This window comes from Haliotis cracherodii, unplaced genomic scaffold (assembly GCF_022045235.1).
Source record: "Haliotis cracherodii isolate W230 unplaced genomic scaffold, xgHalCrac1.p SCAF_8, whole genome shotgun sequence".
Taxonomy (NCBI): Eukaryota; Metazoa; Mollusca; class Gastropoda; order Lepetellida; family Haliotidae; genus Haliotis; species Haliotis cracherodii.
In genome coordinates this window covers 21,331,863-21,355,435 of record NW_027266341.1, presented here as the reverse complement: position 1 = coordinate 21,355,435, position 23,573 = coordinate 21,331,863, and the positions used below count along the sequence as shown (strand labels likewise).

General features: G+C 42.4%; 1 protein-coding gene across 1 annotated transcript in view; it reads right to left on the bottom strand.

Moving 5' to 3' along the window:
* LOC139450163 (leucine-rich repeat-containing protein 74A-like) overlaps window positions 1–16,875 on the bottom strand; it is a 62,377-nt gene extending 45,502 nt beyond the window's left edge. The window contains exon 1 of the mRNA XM_071231837.1: window positions 16,817–16,875. Coding sequence (XP_071087938.1) covers window positions 16,817–16,875 — 59 coding nt within the window. The remainder of the gene's footprint in view (window positions 1–16,816) is intronic.
* Window positions 16,876–23,573: the final 6,698 nt, after the last annotated feature.

Genomic DNA, 23,573 nt, shown 5'->3' with positions numbered 1-23,573 from the left:
CGCCGCACTCAGAAATATTCCAGCTAAATGACGACGGTCTGTAAATATCGAGTCTGGACCTGACAATCCAGTGATGGACATCATGCGCATCGATCGACGTAATTGGGATACAATGACATGCATCAACCAAGTCAGCGAGCCTGACCACCCGATCCCGTTAGTCGCTTCTTCCGACAAGCATAGTCGCCTTTCACGACAAGCATGGGTTGCTTAAGACCTAGTCTACCCTGGATCTTCACAAACTGCGTGAATAACATTGTCTACATGAAGTCAACAATAATGTCAGCGCTACATCAACAAGGTTGTGTGATAGAGGTACCATTCGTTTTGGCTTTTATGCAAATATGTCTTTGCAGGATGGAAATCTACATTTCCAATAGATAGAATTTCATGATTAAAATTTTAGTTATAATATATTTCTCACACAAAGTTAAGGATCACACAATTCTTCCATATTACTATACTTAATCTGTCATGGCATGGCATGGCATGACAGATTAACTATCATAAGAAAGAATCGGGAATTCCTAGAATTAGCAGTATAAAAACTAAGGCACCACGTGGAACGTGTGTTTCATGTACTGTTGATAAAATGCGACAAGGTTAGTTGAAGACTTTTCATTCAGGTTTAGTATTTAGACAAAATGTTTGAGATTCCATGCCATTTGGAAACAGGTACTCGGTTAGTTCTACTGCGATCTACACGGGTGACACCTATATAGAGCGGAGACGCTACACATGCGTGTTGTTGGGTCACGTACAGAAAGGCGGGACTGAAGTTGGTCATGTCTAGTATCTCCCCGGGAGACCCTCAACCCACAATGTTTCAACAATATGGTTTTATTGACACATACTGTATATTCTGTGGCGAGACGTCAGAGTGCGCGCCTAGAGCCGAAGACGGGACCTAGTCCCACATAGTACCACTATAAGTAGCGGATTTTCAAGATCGCGTTTGACTGTTAACTCCAGACGGAGAAACTATCACGATGCTCTGTTTGTTTAACGCGACGATCACGTGCAAATGTTGTTCTTCAGTAGTAGGCGAATAGTCCAGGTTTTACTTTGTATACAAACACAATAAGGTAGTCGGTTTAGTATTTTGAGTGTAACTACTGATTCTGGTAATAATGACTCGACGGATGTCTGTGTACATTAATTTTAAGATGTCCTTTTGAATCTGACAAGCAAGCAGAACTTCTGCAGCTCTGTGCTTACCTTTTAATTAGGATTGTCTTGTGGTTTGTTTTTCACCTGGTCGTCAACTGTTTCATTAGTTGTTGAATTTTTATTTTTTTTAAACCCCAAAACAACTACGGGGAGACTTTTATCATTATATGGTTCATTCCAATTTAACGAAACGGGTGTGAGAATTGTTTCTTTCTCTAACGATACAGATACATGGGCGATCCATCGATGCTGGATGCTGGATGCTGGATCCAGTGTCTATTACAATCGAATATCGAATCGAGTATAGTATTTCCCTATGATCTCTTATTCTTTGAAATAGCAGTTTAGTATGTGTGTCGACATATGTGTTATGTACCATTAACAAAGAAGACCCGAAATACAGTCTATTATGTATGTGCCTGCTACACATTTAGCTATTGATATAGCTGAGTGAGTGAGTGAGTGAGTATGGTTTTACGCCGCTTTTGGCAATATTCCAGCAATATCACGGCGGGGGACACCAGAAATGGGCTTCACACATTGCACCCATGTCGGGAATCGAACCCGGGTCTTCGGCGTGACGAGCGAACGCTTAACCACAAGGCTACCCGACCGTCCTTCATATAGCTGAGGACCGCCTCCGTGGTCTTGTGGTAGAGCGTCCGCCCGGAGAGCGGAAGATCCGGGGTTCGATCCCCGACCGCGTCATACCAAAAGACGTTAAAAGATGGTACTTGTTGTTGCCCTGTCTGGCGCTCGGCATTAAGGGGCTAAAACAAGGACTGGTCGGCTGGGAGTCAGTATACTGTGTCTGAGTGGGGCATTCATGTAACTGCGGCATGGTATCTCAGTGAGCTAGCACAATAAATCGGCATCAGTCCGGACTAGTACAAGCAGCCACACACACACACACACACGTGCATGCACGTCGCTATATAAGTGCAATAATCTTGGACGCGACGTTAAACCCCATTTCACCCCACCTCATATAGCTGAGGTCGCCTTGCGGTTACAACGTTCGCTGGTCACGCCGTTGTCCACTATATTGGTTTGGGACACGGGGTATCCCCGAAGTTGTAAACGTCTGAGACCTGCATCACTTCAGGCTTTCCTACCACATTAAGCTGACACGCCGTGATGTAACTGGAATACTGTTAAAAGCGGCGTTATACACAACTCACTCACACCACTATATTTATTTCCCAATGTAAAACCAAATTCGCTCATACTACTCCTACTTTATCGAAGCATTATGTCGATGCGTTTGCTTCGTTTTGTGTATCTAGAAACGTTCTGCGTTCACAGTTACCATCATCTCTTGTATGAAGAAACCGGAAGTAGCGGATGTCCACTACAAGAGCATATGTGGCATTCCCGTGACGGTTACTAACGCTCTTGTTCATTAATTTGAAACAGTGGGAAAAAACGTTAATCCGGACGATACAGGATATATAGAGGTCTTGTATTCTGGACCACAGGAGCTTGTAACGCAAAGCTACAAGATGTATGTCCACCCCCAGTGTCAGTATATTATATAAATGGATATAGTATACTGAAACTGAGTGTGACCATATTTCTTGTAGCTGCTATCTTTGGCGTGACAAGCCCTCGTGTTCTGGACTAACGGAGTCCTCATTGACGAGGTATCACTGTGTATTGGTATTAAAGGGACGGCGATTTTACCGCTCCGTCTGTGGCGGACATTATTCTATGTTAAAATATTGTCACGACCGTCTTAGCGTTGAGATCTCTTTGTGGGACGGGTACCTTGGCGCCGTGGTACCAAGTTACGATTGCGTTCATATAACCTTATACAGAGATCAGTCAGCCAAGTGGATGAAGTGTTTGCACGTAGAAGATCTGGGTTCTGTTCTCGTCATGGGTACAGTATGTGAAGCATATTTTTTAATGCGGGAAGCGAGTTCAACGTACTCTTCCAAGCATAGCTTAACATGATATAAGTAAATATCGTGCCACATACCGCAACCACCGTGTGTGATCTCGGGCAATAGAGATAATAACACATATTATTGATTGAGACAATCTCTCTTGTGACACGGTCACGGATATTTTTGATGTTTTATATCTCAGTGTTGACAAAGCCTAGTGAGACAATTCTTGGAGGATATAGATGATTATGTCATCACAGCAATGATTTATATGGTGTGTTTTTTAAATGATCTTAGTTTTGTTGATTGTTCACGTTAAGTTCTCGCCATGAACCAGATCCTCCAATAGTGCTGACTGTGGCGTTACTCAAGATCCAAACGAAATCTGTTTTGTGTGAGGTCAGGATCTTAGTGGTTACACGGTTCGCTGATGACGTTGAAGACCCGGATTCGAGCCTCCAAAAGACCAACTTCGTGGTCTAGCGGTAAAGCGTCCGACCGGATAGCGGAACGGGGTTCGATCCCCGGCCGCGTAATACTAAAAGACGCTTAATATGATACTTGTCGTTACCCTGTCTGGCGCTCTGCATTAATAGGCTAAATCAAGAACTGGTCGGCTCGGAGTCAGTATACTGTGTCTTAGTGGGTAATCCATCTTAAACTGCGGCATTTTATCTCAGCGGGCTAGCACTATAAATCGGCATCAGTCCGGACTAGTACAAGCAGCCACACACACGCATACTCATGCATGCTCGTCGCTATATAAGTGCAAAAATCTTGAACGCGACGTAAAACCCCATTTCACCTCACCCCACCCAGCCTCCAAACGTGTGTCCCCCACCGTATAGGACTATTTCAATACTGCTAAAAACGGCGTGAAACCATACAAAACTTATACGTTAGACAGTAAATATAACCCCTACGTCGAGATTAACAAGGTTCCGTTGTTTACTTTAGGTATGTTTATATCTACACTGACAACAAAACGGCATGCCATTCCTCGGATACACTGGAATATAAGGCACATAGATAAAAGGTGCACTCCCCCTGTCTACCGGTGTCACATGACTGAGTAGCCGAGCCGTTTATTGGGAATCAATAAGGCCAACTTTGTGTTTTAATAAACAGATAAGGCTGATACTATCCTGCCGTTGCCTCTCTTACAAGTATTAAAATGTCACTTGTGAATTTGACAGAAGGAAAACATTACATAGAAAAATTTAGTTGATAAAAGCGAAATTCAGAGAAAGAATACGATTTGTTCGATTACCGAACGTACCAATACGAATAGTTCACACATTGATATAATACGGAACGCATGTATTCCAGGAGTGAGTGAGTGAGTATGTTTTTACGCCGCTTTTAGCAATATTCCAGCAATATGACGGCGGGGGACACCAGAAATGGGCTTCAAACATTCTACCCATGTCGGGAATCGAACCCGGGTCTTCGGCGTGACGAGCGAACGCTTTAACCACTAGGCTACCCGACCGCCCCTATTCCAGGTGTGCATTTGATATATCGAGATACGTTCCATAATATATTTGAGGGGTGTATCCTTCTCAAGTTTGTGAAAAACGATTGTTCCAAAAATACTGGATATATATTTTTGACAACGGTTTTAGAAAATTGATCGCTTAGATGTCCTGAGGAAAAATGTATTGTGAAAATGTATGGTCCATTATACGATTCCAACTATATCAAATAGTGATTTTCACGAAAAGGGCAGCATATTCTGCCCTTCCGGAGGCACCCGTCACAAACACATACCAAGGCACGTCAACTGCTCACCTGAAAGAACACTGGAATATATGGTGCAGAAACCCCCCCCCTCCCCCCCCTTCAGATATAAAATACGTAAACTTGAAGCAGTGACCATAAACATTCGTTTCTAACAAAAATCCAAGCCCCGTAGTGAATGGACGTTACAAGTCTGTTGGAAGCAATACAGAAGAAAACTTTTGAGAAATATTGCCGATGTGACGTAAAGCATCAACTCATTCACTCACAGAAGATAACATTATAATATGTCTTGATGGCTAAGTAAGGCCGTTTAGAAGTGTACTAGCATAATTTGTCCACATGATGTAATTGTCTGTGTGATGTAATTGCATACTGTACCTCAATACCCATACCTGGGAAAGGTTATGCATCTCTCCCTTTTCATAGTCCTTAACATTTTTGTCTAACGATATCCCTAATATCTGAACCGCCAGTCCGGGGTTCGATTCCCGGCGGCGTCATTCCTGCCTGGCGCTCGGCATTAGAGGCTTAAACAAGGACTGGTCGACTGGGAGTCAGTAATACTGTGTCTGAGCAGGGTATCCATGTTAAACTGCGGCATGGTATCTCAGTGGGCTAGCATTATAAAACCGGCATCAGTCCGGACTAGTACATGCAGCCACACGCACACGCACACGCACACGCACACGCACGCACGGACGCACATACACACACGTCGCTATAAGTGCAATGATCTTGGACGCGACGTTAAACCCCATTTCACCTAACCTCAACTATTACCTGATACATTTGGTATGAGAACACTAAATGTTCCCCTGGATAGTTGCAAGGAATGGTTTATATCACATGATGAAATTGAAAGATTAGTCAAGTAGCAATTGCCATGGAACAGTCACAAAAAATATCCTTAGTCAATCCGTTTCAGTTCAGTATTTGACTCGTGAAGATTCGGGGTAGAACAGGTCTTCAGCAACCCATGCTTGCCGTAAGAGGCGACTAACGGGATCGTGTGGGTCAGGCTGGCTGACTCGGTAGATGCATGTTATCGTATCCCAATTACGTTGATCGATTCTCATGATTTCAATCTGGGGGTTGTCTGGTCCAGACTCGATTATTTCAGACCGCCGTCATATAGCTGGAATATTGCTGAGTGCGGCGATAAACAACAAACAACGACAGCAACAGTTCTGTATTTCAATATGTCAGTTTGTAAACAAACAAAAATCGTGATATCATCATGATATGATGTTTAACATGGTTATGTGAGAGGAGACATTTGGTTGGAGGTGCTTAACTATTTTCTAGGTGTATAGTCTACCTCCAGTTAGAAATAAACTGATTTGACACATAAGAAGCAACAGCCTAACACTTAGCAAAGACCTCTACCCTGTGCACCGAAACACACCTCATGAATTTTTATATGTCATAACCTTAATGTATATGATTTGAGAAAATGCTTTATAGATTAGAATGTACAGTTTATATTTTATCTCAGGTTTACATACCGGGACCTTGGATAGAAAAATGTGTTTGCGGATTTATTGATAAGGAGATATTGGCGAGTGAAAAATGTACTTTCCTGACACGATATTATGTTTATTCACACATACCGCCTCCGCGGTCTAGTGGTGGAGCGTCCGCAAGGAGAGCGGAAGGTCCGGGGTTCGAAACCAAAAGACGTTAAAAGATGGTACTTGTTGTTACCCTGTCTGGCGCTCGGCATATAGGGGCTGATCCAAGGACAGGTCGGCTCGGAGTCAGTACTTTCCTGACACCATATTATGTTTATTCACACTTACCGCCTCCGCGGTCTAGTGGTAGAGCGTCCGCCCGGAGAGCGGAAGGTCCGGGGTTCGAAACCAAAAGACGTTAAAAGATGGTACTTGTTGTTACCCTGTCTGGCGCTCGGCATATAGGGGCTGATCCAAGGACAGGTCGGCTTGGAGTCAGTACTTTCCTGACACCATATTATGTTTATTCACACTTACCGCCTCCGCGGTCTAGTGGTAGAGCGTCCGCCCGGAGAGCGGAAGGTCCGGGGTTCGAAACCAAAAGACGTTAAAAGATGGTACTTGTTGTTACCCTGTCTGGCGCTCGGCATATAGGGGCTGATCCAAGGACAGGTCGGCTTGGAGTCAGTATACTGTGTCTGAGTGGGGATTCATGTTAAACTGCGGCATGGTAATAATAAAATAACAATCAAATTGGCATTGGTCAGGACTCGTACAAGCAGCCACGCACGCACGCACGCACGCACGCACGCACGCACGCACAGATGCACTAATTTTGAGCCCGCCGTTAAACCCCATTTCACCTCACCTACAAAACAGCACATTAAACAATCGTATGCTTTTAATGCAGTCCCTCCCAATGAACTCACCCCCGCATAAATCACCTTCCAGCTTTAATTTGCAGCGATCTATTATTTATGACCATACTACCTTTGTTACCGTGGAAGGTTTTACAATGTTGAGATCAGCCGTTGCATTACCTGAACAGTATTCCGCTTAACAAACGACCTAGATTTTGATGAAAATAAAACTTAACGCTGAGAGGACACTAGAGGAGTAGAGTCAATATGATGTCAAAGAGATATATATATTTCCCCATGTGCTCCTGTATGACGTGTGTCAATATACTTACGATAAGTAATTCGTGTATTCATTTATTGTCTGTGTGGTAGTTGATTTCTCAGTACTGCCATGTGTACCAACATATCATAAACTGCACTGGGTGACTTATTATTAAAATTGTTTTTGATTAATTAATTAAATTAATTAAATTAATTAAATATAATACCTTTAGGCGTGGTTGGGTACCCTAGTGGTTTCAGCGTTATCATTAGTATTGTTGTTGTTGTTGTTATTATGTCTCCCCCAGAATGGAGGGAGACATATTGTTTTTGGCACGGTTCCCGTCGGCGTCGGCGTCGGCGTTCCCACCGTTTCCGGACCATAACTCAGAAACCGTTTAATATTTTTTCGCGAAACTTTGTATGCACATTAACCCAGCACTGAAGTGGTGCCTTTTGCTATTTAGAGATTTTTGACATTTTTATTTTTTCTCGTTTCCATGGAGATAACTTGAACATAGACTCTGAATGGGGGTAAGCTTGGTTTCCGGACCATAACTCGGAAACCGTTTAATATTTTTTCGCGAAACTTTGTATACACATTAACCCAGCACTGAAGTGGTGCCTTTTGCTATTTAGAGATTTTTGACATTTTTATTTTTTCTCGTTTCCATGGAGATAAGTTGAACATAGACTCTGAATGGGGGTAAGCTTTGTTTCCTGACCATAACTCAGAAACCGTTTAATATTTTTTCGCGAAACTTTGTATACACATTAACCCAGCACTGAAGTGGTGCCCATTAGTTGTTTGAAATTTCTAGGAGTTCGATTTTTGTCTCGACAAGATAGACACAATTTTTTATGGATAACAACTTCTTTAATACTGTAAAGAGTACAGTATTAAAGAAGTTGTTATCCATAAAAAAATTGTGTCTATCTTGTCATCCGTCAAAATCTAAGTAATGCCTATCAAACAATTTATTTTTGTCTCTGTTATTTAGTAATGGAGGGTGGGAATGAAGAGATGGGGTTTAACGTGAAGTAAACGAATGAATGGGGGTTAGGGGAGTGGGGGGAGACATATGTTTTTACGAGTAAAAACACTTTCTAGTTATTATTATGTACAGATTAAAATAAATAATTGCAGCAAAGAGGGTTTGGGCCAATAGCTCAGGGCCCTTGCCTCCTCTACAAGCAGCCCATACAGCCAATGGGACTTCTCCCAGGAAGCGCTGCCTAGCCAAACCCACCTAGTACTTTGTGAAGACTCCCCAACACGGCAGCCTTCTGCATTACCCAGATTGTCAGAAGGGATGTATTTCTGGCAGCAAACCCGGCTACTCTCTCAAAATGTCAGTCAACAGATTGGGAGGTACCAAACCTAAGGTACCGAGAACACGAGCCTGGTACTTGGGATGCAAGCGGACATTTCAAAAGCGATGTCCGCACATTTGCCATGCTTTTTTTCTGAATCTTGTCAAGAGGGACAGAGAATTCAATGACATATATTTGATTTCATTTGATTTATCAAAAAGGACAAGATGAGGTTTGTTGGTCTTGAAAGGTCTAAGGGCCTAGTCCAAAGAATTTTGTGTTTATAATTTCCATGACGCCCTCTACATGGATGGACCTCTGTGTCAAAACCACAAGCATGGTGAAGACGGTAATAACAGGGTAGAGCCAAACCATCATACCATGACTAGTAGTAGTAGTAGTAGTAGTAGTAGTAGTAGTAGTAGTAGTAGTAGTAGTAGTAGTACGGGGTGTTTGGCTCAAGTGACAATGCGAAGATCAAAATATTGTTGTTTTCCTTTTCAACTACATTGAAAATATCTATAATGATATTATTCGTCTGTGCATGTGTATGTTTCATCGATAAAGATAATATTATTTACTACTCAAAAGAAGTTAAAGAACACATGTTTTTTTCATAAGACTATATTTTATATTAGTCATATAAATAAACCGGGTTTTCTTGAACTTCTTTTGAGTTATATAAGTAGTTTATGTTTTAACCAACGAAAGCCTCTATATACAGCCAACTTCTTGCGTTGCATTACATTTGAGGGGAAAGTAATGGAAAAGTTGACTTACCCCCATAGTGTCCCTTGCTCGTCTGCCCCGGGGGTCAAATAAATATTCAGATAACTCTCCCGTCCCTCATTCAGTGTCCTAAGCTTGATACAAAGCTTTACAGATCAGAAATCCTCCATAAATTGCGATCACGATACTGGTAGAATGTCCAACACATGATTACACCGCAGACGACAGCGAGCAGGCGTCACAGCACGTGCTGAGCAGACGACAATATCTACTGGATCAGTCTTATTGATCACAGCTTGATCCTAATACTGCGTGTTGGTCTGTTTGACCCGGGTACAATCGATACCCGGTTGATCTTGTTTGATCGGCGGTCAGTTTGTAATCATGGGTGACAATAGTCACAAGAAAGGTGGAAGACGACTTTTAAAACTCCAAGAATCTCAATTTATACTGTCATTATGCCCGTGGATCAATGAAGTGAAGAATGTCCTTTCAAGTGCAAATGTGTAAATGCAGTGTCGACGTCTTTGTTGCAAGTGCATGTTTTTCATGATTAATATGAATTGTGGACTGTTGCTTTGTATCTGTTGGTTTATGGAAGAGTGTTGTCACGTCATAGCTTGCGTCTTCTGTAGTAGCACGGATATTTTAAAGCACATTGTGGAACGAACATCTTAAAATCTATAGCCCGGCCTGTCTAATGGTTGTACAGGTTCTTCACAACACACATCCACAATAGAGGAGATCTTGTAATCTTTGAAAACGAATTAATTTAGCTGTGGGCACGCAATTCTGATATATACTCATCACGATCGATCACATCCTCAAAGAGCTCCAGTTTCAGGAAGTCAAACAAAGATTAAGACTGATAAACTCGTACTGGTTTCTGAATTCACGCGTCACATTGAAAGAATTTATAGTTGAAACCCATGGAAACAAATAACCTCACTCCTCAGGTCCAAGTGATGCTTTAGTTGAAAGTTGAATCTCCAAACTGATATATCAAACTTCAACGAAATGTCACATCCATAACACTAGTTCAGCTGTAGTCCAATACTTACAGATCCACATAACCCAGGCAGAACATAAAACTGTGGTAATTCACCACGCATATAAAGTGTTCTGGTCTGAGGCAACCAGTCCTATTACTACATGTAGTCTTACGCCTCCAATTTCACGCTGCTGTAATTAAAACGACCATTTCCATAATCAAATGACATTTCTTCTAAAAGAGTTCATTGTACGATTCCGACTATATCATAAGCATGTGTTTATGGATCGCTATCAAATAGCGATTAAACCAAGTGTTTGCGAAAAGGTGAGCGTATCCTGCCCCACTGGTGGCAGTCTGTAAACCACTTCACTGAGCAACAAAAACAGTCAATTGTGAACACGAGTTTGTGTATTTGACGAAGGTTTTGTGCCACCGATGTGTCTATTATCCTACACGCCTCCCTCGACGCTTCTTAAACCAAGCAGACGACATCAATGGCTCTCAAGCAATAAAGTATGCGAGGGAATTGTTTCCGAACAGGTACTAGACTTTTTAAGTTTTGTTTGAGTATGGCTGCATTGCTACTTGATCAAGTTAACTCGTGCTTAACCGATCGCGTTTGACGTCAAGGTCTCTCAGTTTATTTAATAAATGTGGGATTGGGTGACATAATCAATAGTTTACATACGTGGGCTGAAACCCTCCCTGCAAGTACTATTGCAAACATCTGCACATACCCCTGTCTCTATACTGCAGTGGTTATGACATATCAGCAGATCGACTTGACCTTCAACTTTACACGCGACATGGTGTCATTCATAAGATGACAATGATTTCATAATGTGAGTTTTGTCGCCCCCAGTTTGTTTGGTCTCAGCTGTTTTTTAACGGTTGTAAGTTTGTTTGTTGTTTTACACCGCAGTCAGCAATATTTTAGCTATAGTGTGAGTGAGTGAGTTTTTTGTTTTACGCCGCTTTTAGCAATATTCCAGCAATATCACGGCGGGGGACACCAGAAATGGGCGTCACACATTGTACCCATGTCGGGATTCTAACCCAGGTCTTCGGCGTGACGAGCAAACGCTTTAACCACTAGGCTACGCTACCGCCCCTATTCTAGCTATAAACCGGCAGTGTATAATAGATAATCGAGTCTGGGCCAGGCAAACCAGTGCTTGTTCAGCGTCCCCTGCCGTCGGGGCACGATGCCACGTGAGCAGCCAAGGCAGAGCCTGGCAACCATTTCACTCAGCTCTAAGGTCAGACGTATTTAGCCCAAAAATTCAGGTAGGTTTGTCGAAACATTTTTTTTTTTAATTCAATTTTCAAACATTTGTTCCGCAAGATATTCAGGAGGTAAAGGGAAACTATTTTAAGAAATAAAGTGGGGGCGGGAGTTTTTCAGATAAGTTTTAATATCTACAATAAATGATTTTTTTCAAAACGTTTCTCTTATTTTTGGTCTGAGAAATCCACAGCTTTTTATTCTTAGATATTTCTTCACATTACAGTTTGCAGAGACAGCGGATTCGTAAACCAAGTTTTAATAAAACATGCGTTATTGGAGACCTTACGAACCGGAATCTTCATAGGGTTCTTCATTTCACGGTAATACGATATCGGAATTGATGTTAAGTGAATTGACACTCATGTCATGTTCATAAATGTGTTTTTGTATTGAAGTTCAAATTTGAATATTTCCACAAAAAAGTAATCTTGTAGAAAAATATACAGCAAAGCTGGTGTTCTTGAAATATTATGCATGGCTGCTAAAAAATATGTATGTAGTATAATAAGATGTATGTATCCAAACAAATTCAACATATCGTTTGTTTCCAGCGAAATTCCCAATACCATTGAAATTGTTCTAACTCGCTGATTGCCCTTTGAAAGCACTGGGCCGCGGGAGATCATAACTACCTCAAACAATACATAAAAGAACCGTACTTGTAACCGGGAACAAAACGTATCCAGCACTACAGATAGTACCTGATTGGGAGTATCAAAACCAGCATATCCCCCAAGTCTGGAAATAATTAACAACAATGGATAATGAATGTCTCCTGAAGCAACAAAGCAATAACTGACCTAGACCCAATGTCTATTTGTACACTCGTAAACAATGAGTATTAACATTTCTATAAGAATGTTGTAGTTTTAAAACTATGCATCAAATACAGATTTTAACCGAACTGTCGCTGTGTACCTTTGTATAATCATGTGGTTTTTAAAAAACAATATGCGACCCGTAAAGATCCGGGGTAGAATAGGTCTTCAACAACCCATGCTTGCCATAAAAGGCGACTGTGCTGGTCGTAAGAGGCTACTAACGTGATCGGGTGGTCAGGCTCACTGATTGGTAGATGAATGTCGTCAATCCCAATTGCGTGGATAGAGGATTTCTTATGTCACCATTCTTAACACCATAGACATGGGGTCGACGGGGTAGCCAAGTGGTCATCGCGTTACATACAACCACTTAATTTCGGACCCATAGTCGATGAACGCCTCTGTGGTCTGGTGGAGAGGGCGTCCGCCCGGAGAGCAGAAGTTTGGTGGTTCGATTCCCGGCCGGGTCACACCAAAATACGTTAAAAGATTGTACGTGTCGCCCTGTCTTGTATGGCGTTAGGCATTACGTGGATAGGGGCGGTCGGGTAGCCTAGTGGTTAAAGCGTTCGCTCGTCACGCCGAAGACCCGGGTTCGATTCCCGACATGGGTACAATGTGTGAATCCCATTTCTGGTGTTCCTCGTTGTGATATTGCTGGAATATTGCTAAAAGCGGCGTAAAACCATACTCACTCACTCATTACGGGGATAAAACAAGGACTGTTTGGCTCGGAGTCAGTATACTGTGTCTGCGTGGGGTATTCATGTTGAAACTGCAGCATGGCATCTCAGTGGGCTACCACTATAAAACCAGCAAGGACAAGAACGCGACCCAATTTCACCTCACCTCGACCTTAGTGGGGATCGTCATTTACTTTTCCGGTATATGAAAGTCGCGGTGCGTAATGTTATGCAACATCAGCAGTCTTTCAATTGATAAAAGGAGCATTATTATCAATATTCTCCCGAAATCAATTTAATATACCATATACACAACAGAGAACCGTGTACAGCTTAAGGAGTTCCTTCATAAATCCCTGACTAACAAACTAGCAGAACGTCTGTTGGGGGCTATTTGAGAAGAAGCTAGTCGATATGTCACGCCTGTCCCGTGTGTCAGGACTGAAGATGTGTCTAAACACTGGCCTCTAACCAGCAGGTCAATATTTGGAGTGGACGGTAAGATAGAGACGAAATAACACGCTCCTCCACGTCGTTTAACTCAAGGATATATTCTGTATCTATGAACAACTGTGTGTTAAGCTGTTCAGTAAACATTGGAGGCAGTAGTAGCCCAGTGGGTAAAGTGTCACGTCAAAGACACGGGTTCAGTTCCCCATATATTCGTCAGACTCTAAACACCGTGACGTCATAGTTGGAAATATTATGAGGTCATTAATTGCACTTACATGTATACAACTCGAAAACAGTTAAGGACCACCCGATTCTATCATATTAATAAAAGAAATAATCAGGTGGTTCTTAACTTGTTTTGAGTAGTATAGTACATTATAGCACCGTCCATCCACCCCCACGATTAGGTATCATAGTGTCTTTGGTTTGCATCTTCACGTCTGACACTTGATAAATAGGGGCGGTCGGGTAGCCTAGTGGTTAAAGCGTTCGCTCGTCACGCCGAAGACCCGGGTTCGATTCCCGACATGGGTACAATGTGTGAAGCCCATTTCTGGTGTCCCTCGCCGTGATATTGCTGGAATATTGCTAAAAGCGGCATAAAACCATACTCACTCACTCACTTGACTTGTCTTCCACAAGTCTACAATAAAACCTTTTGAAAGCGGGAACCTATAATACAAGTCATAAGTACAAGCATGGTAAAGGAGATGAATGGCTTCTTTCCTACACACACGATCCTACTGCCAGTCTACTGACTGTTTTTCAGGTATCTATGACGTGATATCAATTTACCTTTGTACACAACACTGTAAGTGCTCCGTTTACCTGAACACTTACCTTCCATAGCCGAGTGTGAGCGCCTTAAAACATGAATGTGTCAGAGCCACCCACTAGATTCCTTTCAAAGCAAACCGACGTGTGTGTGATATCGTCAATGTGAAGTAAAATGGAACGAGGCCGATTCAATACATAGAAGGTATTTAATCCTTTTGCATTTCAATCTATGGCAAGCGATAGTTTATTTATTGGGTTGGTAGAACGGTATTATCAGTATGAAGACGATCACAAACACAGTCTGTTGATTGAACTGATACCACTTGAGTTTGTCTAGTGGGTGTAACGTGGGTTTATGAACCTGTATAGAAATGACAGATAGGCCCAGTTTATTTGCAGGTACGAAATCCAGTTGAGTGTAATGCTATGTTCCTTTTCTACGATTTGACAAATACTTAAACTATATTAATGTTATCTGCAATGGTAGTAAATTGTGAAAGAATTTAAAGTAGGATCTGAATTTTAACAAATGATCTGCACCGCAGACACTCTTAACTCAAATCTACACTCAGTGCAACCAGCAATAGTGATTACATCCCGAAACAAAGAAACTGTGATGTCCATAAATTCTTATATATACATATGTCTATGTTGCGTAACTTTTGCATGAGTGAAAAGACTAGAAACGGGAAGATACGAAGATTTGGAACCAGCAGAAAGATATTGTTTTCAGTGCACACAGGAAATTGAATCAGAACATGTCCTTTTAGTATGTCCCACTGATGATGATGGTAAATGTTATCTGAATAAAGAAGTTAGTTTATATTTTAGTTAACGCCACACTCAGCAATATTTCAGCTATATGACGGCGGTCTGTAAATAACCGACTCTGGACTAGACAACCCAGTGATTGACATCATGCGCATTATGCAAGGGTTGCTGAAGACCTATTCTGCGCCGGATATTCACAGGTTAAATTTTGCCAAAAGCTGCAAAGTTATAGTTACTTCGACGGCAACAGTTACAGATATGTAACGTTATTATTCATTCTTTAATATCATTATATACATACTTTTTAGGATTATTCATGGGTTTTTTTTAATCTGTCACAACTCCATAGGAGTGAACAGTGTTCATTTTATGACATTTCTATGTGATACTATTGTATTTACACAAGTACACCTGGTAAGACTATTATAAAAACTTTGTATTTCTGTCTATGTAAAGTAACAGTCGTGAAGGGAGACTGTTCCACTGTCTGGTTCTCAGTTTCTGCTCACGTTTAGACATTGTAATGTTTTTTAGTAGACATTGTAATTAGGGTTATCATTAGATGCATACTTGGTCTTCATCGTAAAATGTGACCTCCGTGGTCTAGTGGTAGCGCGTCCGCCCGGAGAGCGGAAGGTCCGGGGTTCGATCCCCGACCTCGTCATACCAAAAGACGTTAAAAGATGGTACTTGTTGTTACCCTGTCTGGCGCTCGGCATTTAGGGACTAGTACAAGCAGCCACACAAACACACACACACACGTACATGCACGTCATATAAGTGCAATAATCTTGGACGCGACGTTAAACCCCATTTCACCTCATCTGACTTCATCGTAAGATGTGAAAGTAACTGCATTATGCGGGATGTGATTAAAATTTGCAAGGATTGGCAATTAGGTGTGACATGGCCACTGTCGCCTGTTATCTTACCTCACACGTGAATGTCGGATTCTGATTGGCTGAGACCCATTCTATTATTGTCAATGTACCCCACTAACATGTAAGATGCGCTTGGTATCTTCCCCGCTCAAATTGCCGAACTATTGCCATTCCATTTGCAACTTACCAAAAAAAACAAAGTATTTCTCTCGAATTGATTATGATAATGAGGCCATACTCGGTTATTCACGCTGTCTTCTGCGTATGAACGGAGTGCCTAACTGTGGTATTCTTACCGATTTGGAACAAAACAATAAAATTAGGTGTGCAGTAAGATAAATTCGTTATCCACGGTCCCCCGGGTGACGGGCGGTGGTATAGGCTAGTGGTTAAAGCGTTCGCTCGTCACACCGATGAACTTGGTTCGATATCCCACATGGGTACAATGTGTGAAGCCCATTTCTGGTTCCCCCGTCGTGATATTGCTGGAATATTGCTAAAAGCGGCGTAAAACTCACTCAGTCACTGGTGACATGGTTTGATCTCCCCACTGTTATTTCATGTCAGGCTCAGGGAAGATAAACTAACATAGAAGATACATCGACCTATGTCCCCCTCAGAGCCGATGGACAACGTATAATATCTATCTGAGTTATACGTGATAACTGATTGTTGACAGGGTCGTATTTCGACTGGAACAAGAATATAACAAGATGAACGTATACACTTACCAGAAGTCAATATCCATGTCAGACATCAGCGGCTCCACCCATTCCGACTTGTCCCCCATGGTGCTCCGTATATCTACCCATAGTAAGTCCTTTATGAACACCCAAGGGCCGCCAGAGAGTATTTACAGTTTGTGTTGTACGTCATAAACAACAACATCTGAATACGCCGGACTCCATAACCCCCCGGTATCTATAGTAAACAGTTCTATTCATCTATGGCAGTCGTTGTAACGAGTTTATTAAAACTCTTCATGTGAATAAGACGGACATTCCTTCTTCCCCCTCCCCTTCCACCGTCCACCCAACCCAAGTCGCGGCTTTCGGATTAGACCTGTTGCTAATCGATATAAGACTTTGATTTGTGTTCGAAGGTTGGCGATATATGAGACATATCAATAGTATTTATTGACCGCTTACCCATTATTGTCATTTGCTACATTTACGAAATACATGGCATTATTGATTCCGATTTCTGATCAGGTGTATTAGTATTCTTTTTCATTATACCGACTTGCGTGTAAAGGTATAAAAGTGGGCACGATGTTGTGTAAACAGAACAGAGCCATTTTCGTTTCACAAAGAGTGAAACGGATTAATTAATTTCTCGATCTGGACACCCTAACGACAAAAAGAAAGTGTTTTGATGGAAATGAGGTGAGGTGAAATAGGGTTTAACGTCGCTTCCAAGATTATTGCACTGATATAGCTACGTGGGTGCGTGCGTGCGTGCGTGCGTGTGTGCGTGTGTGTGTGTGCGTGCGTGCGTGTGTGCGTGCGTGCTTGCTTGTACTAGTCCGGACTGATGCAGATTTATGGTGCTAGCTCACTGAGATACCATGCCGCAGTTTAACACGAAAACCCCACTCAGACACAGTATACTGACTCCGAGCCGACCATTCCTTGTTTTTGCCTCTTAATGCCGAGCGCCAGACAGGGTGACAACAAGTACCATCTTTTAACGTCTTTTGGTATGACGCGGCCGGGGTTCGAACCCCGGACCTTCCGCTCTACCAGTAGACCACGGAGGCGGTCTTTGATGGAAGTCTCATATGTAGAAACACATAGACAACATGAGTATTGCTATGACTGAGTGAGTTTGGTTCAACGGTGCCTTGAACAGTATCGAACCCACGACAATATCATTCTGTCTGCAAAGTGAATATAGGCACGTTAGGCGACTTGGCCATTGTGTTTTATCGAATATACGAACACGGATATGGCGCTGACGACCTGGAAACATTTTCAGGGCGAGGCTTGCCCGCCTAAGGGATGCAACTCTGCACAATTGCGGCGCTTTGGATGTCTGGACCACCCTGCTGGAGTGTGTCGGTTACTTATTTCGTACTTTATTAAATGACTACTGTAAGTGTTCCTCCCATATAACTAATAATATATAAAACTGAACGCGTTTCACTCACTTGCTCAATTTTACCATGGTAGCGTGTTGTGTTGTGTTGTTTTTAAAGGCACAGTGACGAACCCCGTAGGTATTATTCGAGGCGCACGGAGGCGCGCGCTGCTATATACGTACAATTACCGTCAACGCTACGTTAATCCCCATTTCACCTCACCTCATATGTAGCTGTAACAATATGTGTTCGAAAAACTCACGCTAAACTAATCAAAATGTTGTATCCACATTGGAAATATACAACCTCCTGTACCCATGTTTGCCTTCACACCAAGTCGTCTTGTCAAATGCCAACGCAACAGTAATTGGTTTGACGCACAAGCTGTTGAAGCTACCACAGACCGATAACACCATCAAACATTTGATACGATAATGGCAATACCGTCCCTCGACAGAAACCAATCCCCATTAAAGAGAATTCGAATGACTTACCTTAATGAATGTTGACGGTTTCATTGTTACTTAACTGAACTGAATCAGTCTGCGTCGTGAACTTTTTGTGAGGAGACTTACGACGCCACAACAGAATGAATAATTCACCCTGATTGATGAGTTTTGGATGTAATACCGCTGCAACTGTCATCGCGTATGTTCACCGGAAATTACCCCATAACTGATTCATCCAACCGATATCGACTATCATCTACTGTATCTCGCAGACCACTAGATAATAGCTGTAGGATTTATTCAATTTTCCTTTGCATATCACGACATTGATAATAATTACAATGCTGAACGAGTTAGACTTGCAGTGTCAACGTTTGTTATTCACACGATTTTAATTTTTCAAGTATCTTGCATTTTTAGTGTGGTTGGGGCAAAGTATCTTGTATTTTAGAGTGTTGGGGTGGCCTTGTGGTTAAAGAGTCAGAGTGCAATGTCGAATACCCGGGTTCGCTTCCATACGTGGGTACAATATGTAAAGCCTGTTTTTGGTGTCTCCCTGTCGTGAATTTGCTAGAATGATGCTCACTCGAGTGTTTACTTGACACAACATTGTAAAGATGGACCTTGCACGACTGTTTCAGTTGAGGTCAAGACGATGAGATAGGTGTTACGTGTAAGAATGAGATCTGTATTCTTGTGTGTTTTTTCAGGTGAACACTTGACTCGCTTTTGTATGTGTTTGTGATGGGTGCCACCCGTGGGGCAGGATACGCTGACCTTTCGCGAACACCTGGTGTCATCACTCTTTTGTAGTGGTTTATAAGCGCATGCTTATGATACAGTCTTTTTTCTACAATGGGTTTCTTTCAGTAGAGATTCTTCAAAATCCTATGATTGCCAGTTGGCTAATTCTCTTGAAAGAATGAAAGAAAACGACTCATCACACCACACCGGGATAAACTAGTACCACGTAGCACAAAACTAACTTATCCTACCTCTGCCAATTACTTTTCCTTTGCCTTTACAGGATAACATGTGAGCTATAATACCACTGTATCGCGGCTGCTTTGTTGATGGCATCAACAAGCAATACCTGCGAGGTCCGATGACAAATCATCAACCAGATCGTACATTCTGGCCAGTCTATACCAATATTAATCTACTTTTGCTGCAAGTGGGAGGTAGGGTTACATTCCTCAACGTGATCTTAGCACAGAGGCCGTAAGTCTTGGAATTGCGACAACCATAGTGCTGAGACCGCTTTGTGAAAAGACCCATAGTTTTGGAGTTGCTTGGATCATTGATACCAATTGTTGCCTGAAATTTGTTTAAAGTCTACACTGTTTGCAGTGCTGGTAACATTGGATTATGGATCTGAGAATTATGTTGTAACCGAATTGCTCATTGACAGTAATTTCAAAGGATTATGACACGCAAAAAAGAGAACGACATTAGATGATGAGGAAAAAGAGTAAAACATGTGAACGAAAGGACGGGAAATGAAATAAATGTTCAAATAAACAATAATATCGATCTTGGTTTGCAGGGGGTGCATTCGAACGTACGATTGAGGGGTAAAAGGAATTAAGTGAGGAATACGAACCATTGCATTAATGGAATCCACTGTTTCGGGACGTAAATATGCGTTATATAGTTTCATATCAGCACCCGTGACATAACGCACACGTGCTATCGCATTTTACGGAGTGATATGATGTGTGGTGTGACTCACGGGGAATGTTCCGCATGTCCTCCGCTATCTCTTTACCCTCTCATAGAGATATAAATTAGCTGAGGGTCGACCCTGGGGGGTCGGGGCACCTTCCGATCTACTCGACACCAGGTTAACACCTGTTATCTTTTATATCACAGTCGATTAGTAGGCCTTGAGGACAGTCTGGCCCAGCCTAGAGCTGCTGTAGCTATGTTGTCTATGGAAGGGATGAATGGGGGTGCTTCAGGGAGGGTCGGGCACTCAAGGCTATATGTACATGAATGAATGAGGGGCGTTAAGGAGGGTCGGGATGGGACTGGCTACTAGACCACTGCATATCTGGAGTGAGGTTATGGTTAAGGTCGCGTAGGGAGGTCGGGTGTGTGTGTGTGTGTGTGTAGGGTCGAGGGGGGAGTTGTCATGGAGATCACGAGGAAACCGGGAGGAAGAAGTAGGGGTTCTCAGGGTACGAAGACCAACGTGGGTCTGGAGTGTGGTTAAAGGTTCGGGTCGATGAGGGAGGTTGGCATGGAGAGCACAGGGATCCAGCCGGGGGGGGGGGGGGGGGGATAAACGGTTCTCGAAGGATTGAGAGGTCTAGAATGATTGTTAGGTCCGAGGAGGGATTTTGGCACGGAGATCACAAGGATCCAGTGAGGCCGGGTGTGTGTAGGGGGATATAAAGTGTTCTCGGGGTACGGTGTATCGGAGGAGGGTTACCATTTAAAGTTCATTATCAACGTCAGAACGACATGTGGTAGTCGAGAATGAAGAAAATGAGAATTACTCTGATGTCAGACATTGGTAAATCTTTAAAAATCGTTAGGGTAGACATATTGCTGGAATATTGCTAAAAGCGGCGTAAAACCAAACTCACTCACACTTAGGCCTGCAGCCTAGCAATGTTTTGATTACATTAATTTTGTTATTTTAGTCAAATACAATTTTCAAGTTTATGCAGAGGGATCAGTCGGGAGGCTGCCTACAGTGAAACCATGAAACATCACAACTCAAGTATCTGTCCGAAGTATTATGTAGGTAAATCAATATGTAAATGACCCATATGACGCGAGCTGTGTTGTCAGAAACTTCGAAAAAGTTGGAGGCGGTTGTCATTTCAAAGCGAAACACTACGGTATAAATCTACTTTAAGTTAAGAGTGAGGGTTCACAATGAATATGTTGGAGCATAGCTTCCATTTCACCTGCATTATTACTTGTATATATTGTTGAGATCATCTTTGGGGACAGTATGAACAAAAACCGTTATCACACAGTGTTCGACTAGTGTTTTGGCCTACCAGTAACAGCTAAATGACACTATGTATCAATTCATCACGTTGTGGGTTCCCTGTAACAGCTTAGTGTGCCGTATTCAAGTCAAGTTTATGAGTGAGTGAGTGAGTTTGGGTTGAACGCCGCTTTGAACAGTAGTTGTTAAATCACGGCCTGTCAGATTGTGGCCTTCCCCGCTTATCAAGTATCCTGCAGTAAGATAACACCGAGATTTCCTTCCTCTCTGAAGTATTTTTCATACTTTCAAAATGTGTCGCAAGGAAGCTTCACCTCCTACAACAGGGTGGAATATATGATCTTTTAGAAAGGGCAGTCTTGGAAATTCGTATACTACCCTAGAACTCAAAGGAGCACAAGACTACAAAATGGTAGTCCATGCAAGTCTGATTCAGGCCTTCCCCACACTGCTCTGTTTGTCTTTACTAAACAGTGATGTAGCCAAGTCGCCAAAGGCGTCACAATTCGCTGTGCAGAGTGGCGTCCCTTGGGCACGCCAGAAACCAATGATCGTGGGTTTGAATCCTGGATCGCCCTGGTTATGTTACTAGGTTTGTCAGTACCAAACCCATGCTCGTGGGTTTCACTAAAGTGGTAAACATGGGCTTTCCTTCTACATTAAGCTGACAAGCCATGATATAACTGGGATACTGTTTAAAGCGACGTTAAGCCTAACTCACTCACTAACTTAACTGGGGCAGTCGGGTTGCCCCTTAGAGCTGACTAGAATGATGACCAGGCTCTGTCTTGGCTGCTCAATTGTCATCGTACACCGACGGCAGGGCACGCTGAACAAGCACCGGTTTGCCTGGCCCAGACTCGATTATCTATTATACACTGTCGGGTTGTAGCTAGGATAGGGGCGGTCGAGTAGCCTAGTGGTTAAAGCGTTCGCTCGTCACGCCGAAGACCCGGGTTCGAATCCCGACATGGGTACAATGTATGAAGCCCATTTCTTGTGTCCTCCGCCGTGATATTGCTGGAATATTTCTAAAAGCGGCGTAAAACCATACTCACTCACTCGCTTAACTAAAGTTTACTACATATATCAATTTGGTAGTTATGATTACCAAAGGAAGTATAAGCAATGTCTCAATGTTGACGACAATAGTTGAATTCTAGAGAGAGCTAGATACGGACACCATACTGTGAGTCGTTGTACCCCTTTAATTCGTCGAATACGGCATTTATTGTCAACTTGTGATTACATTATTACAATAGAAGCAACATTAACCAATTATCGTTCATTACAGTCCCAAGCATGGGACAAATACTCACATGTCTGTAGACCTTGTAAAGCCATTGCTACTAACTGTCAGTGCTCCTATATGCATGTCGTTTATCTAACTTACAGGTAACAGCTGTACAGAAGCATGCAGTGTGTGTATATAGCTGTATATAACGTTAGACAGAACTACGACATGACTGCCATTACTCCTGCCGATAGCAGACTGTGATTTACGTTCAGAAGCATAAAGAAACTACACTTAAAAAAAAAATGTAAGTGGACATAGGACAATCTTTATCGGATATGAAACGTCACCTTTTTCATATATGCCGCGGGTAGATACTTGGAGTGTACTTTTTTGGACGAGTAATTATCTTGACGATATCTGTTATCAAATTCGTCGTTATAAATGGGTTAACGGTCTAACCAGACAGAAGCTATTTGATACTATCGAATAGTTACAAACAGTTACCAGTTTCGAGCGTAGGGCGGGACTTGCGTTTCCATGCCAAACTTGGTGACGCCATTTACATAACGGAACATAGTGATGCTAAATGAACCGAAAACCAATCATCATACCACAGAGCCTTCACAAACCGTATACAGCTTTACTTGACATATATGTGAGTTTCTTCGACCAAAGCGTCGTCGTGCATGTTGGGTGGAAACGGCCGGGTGCAGTCTTATGATACGAACCTTATACCGTGTATACATACGTCAGCCAT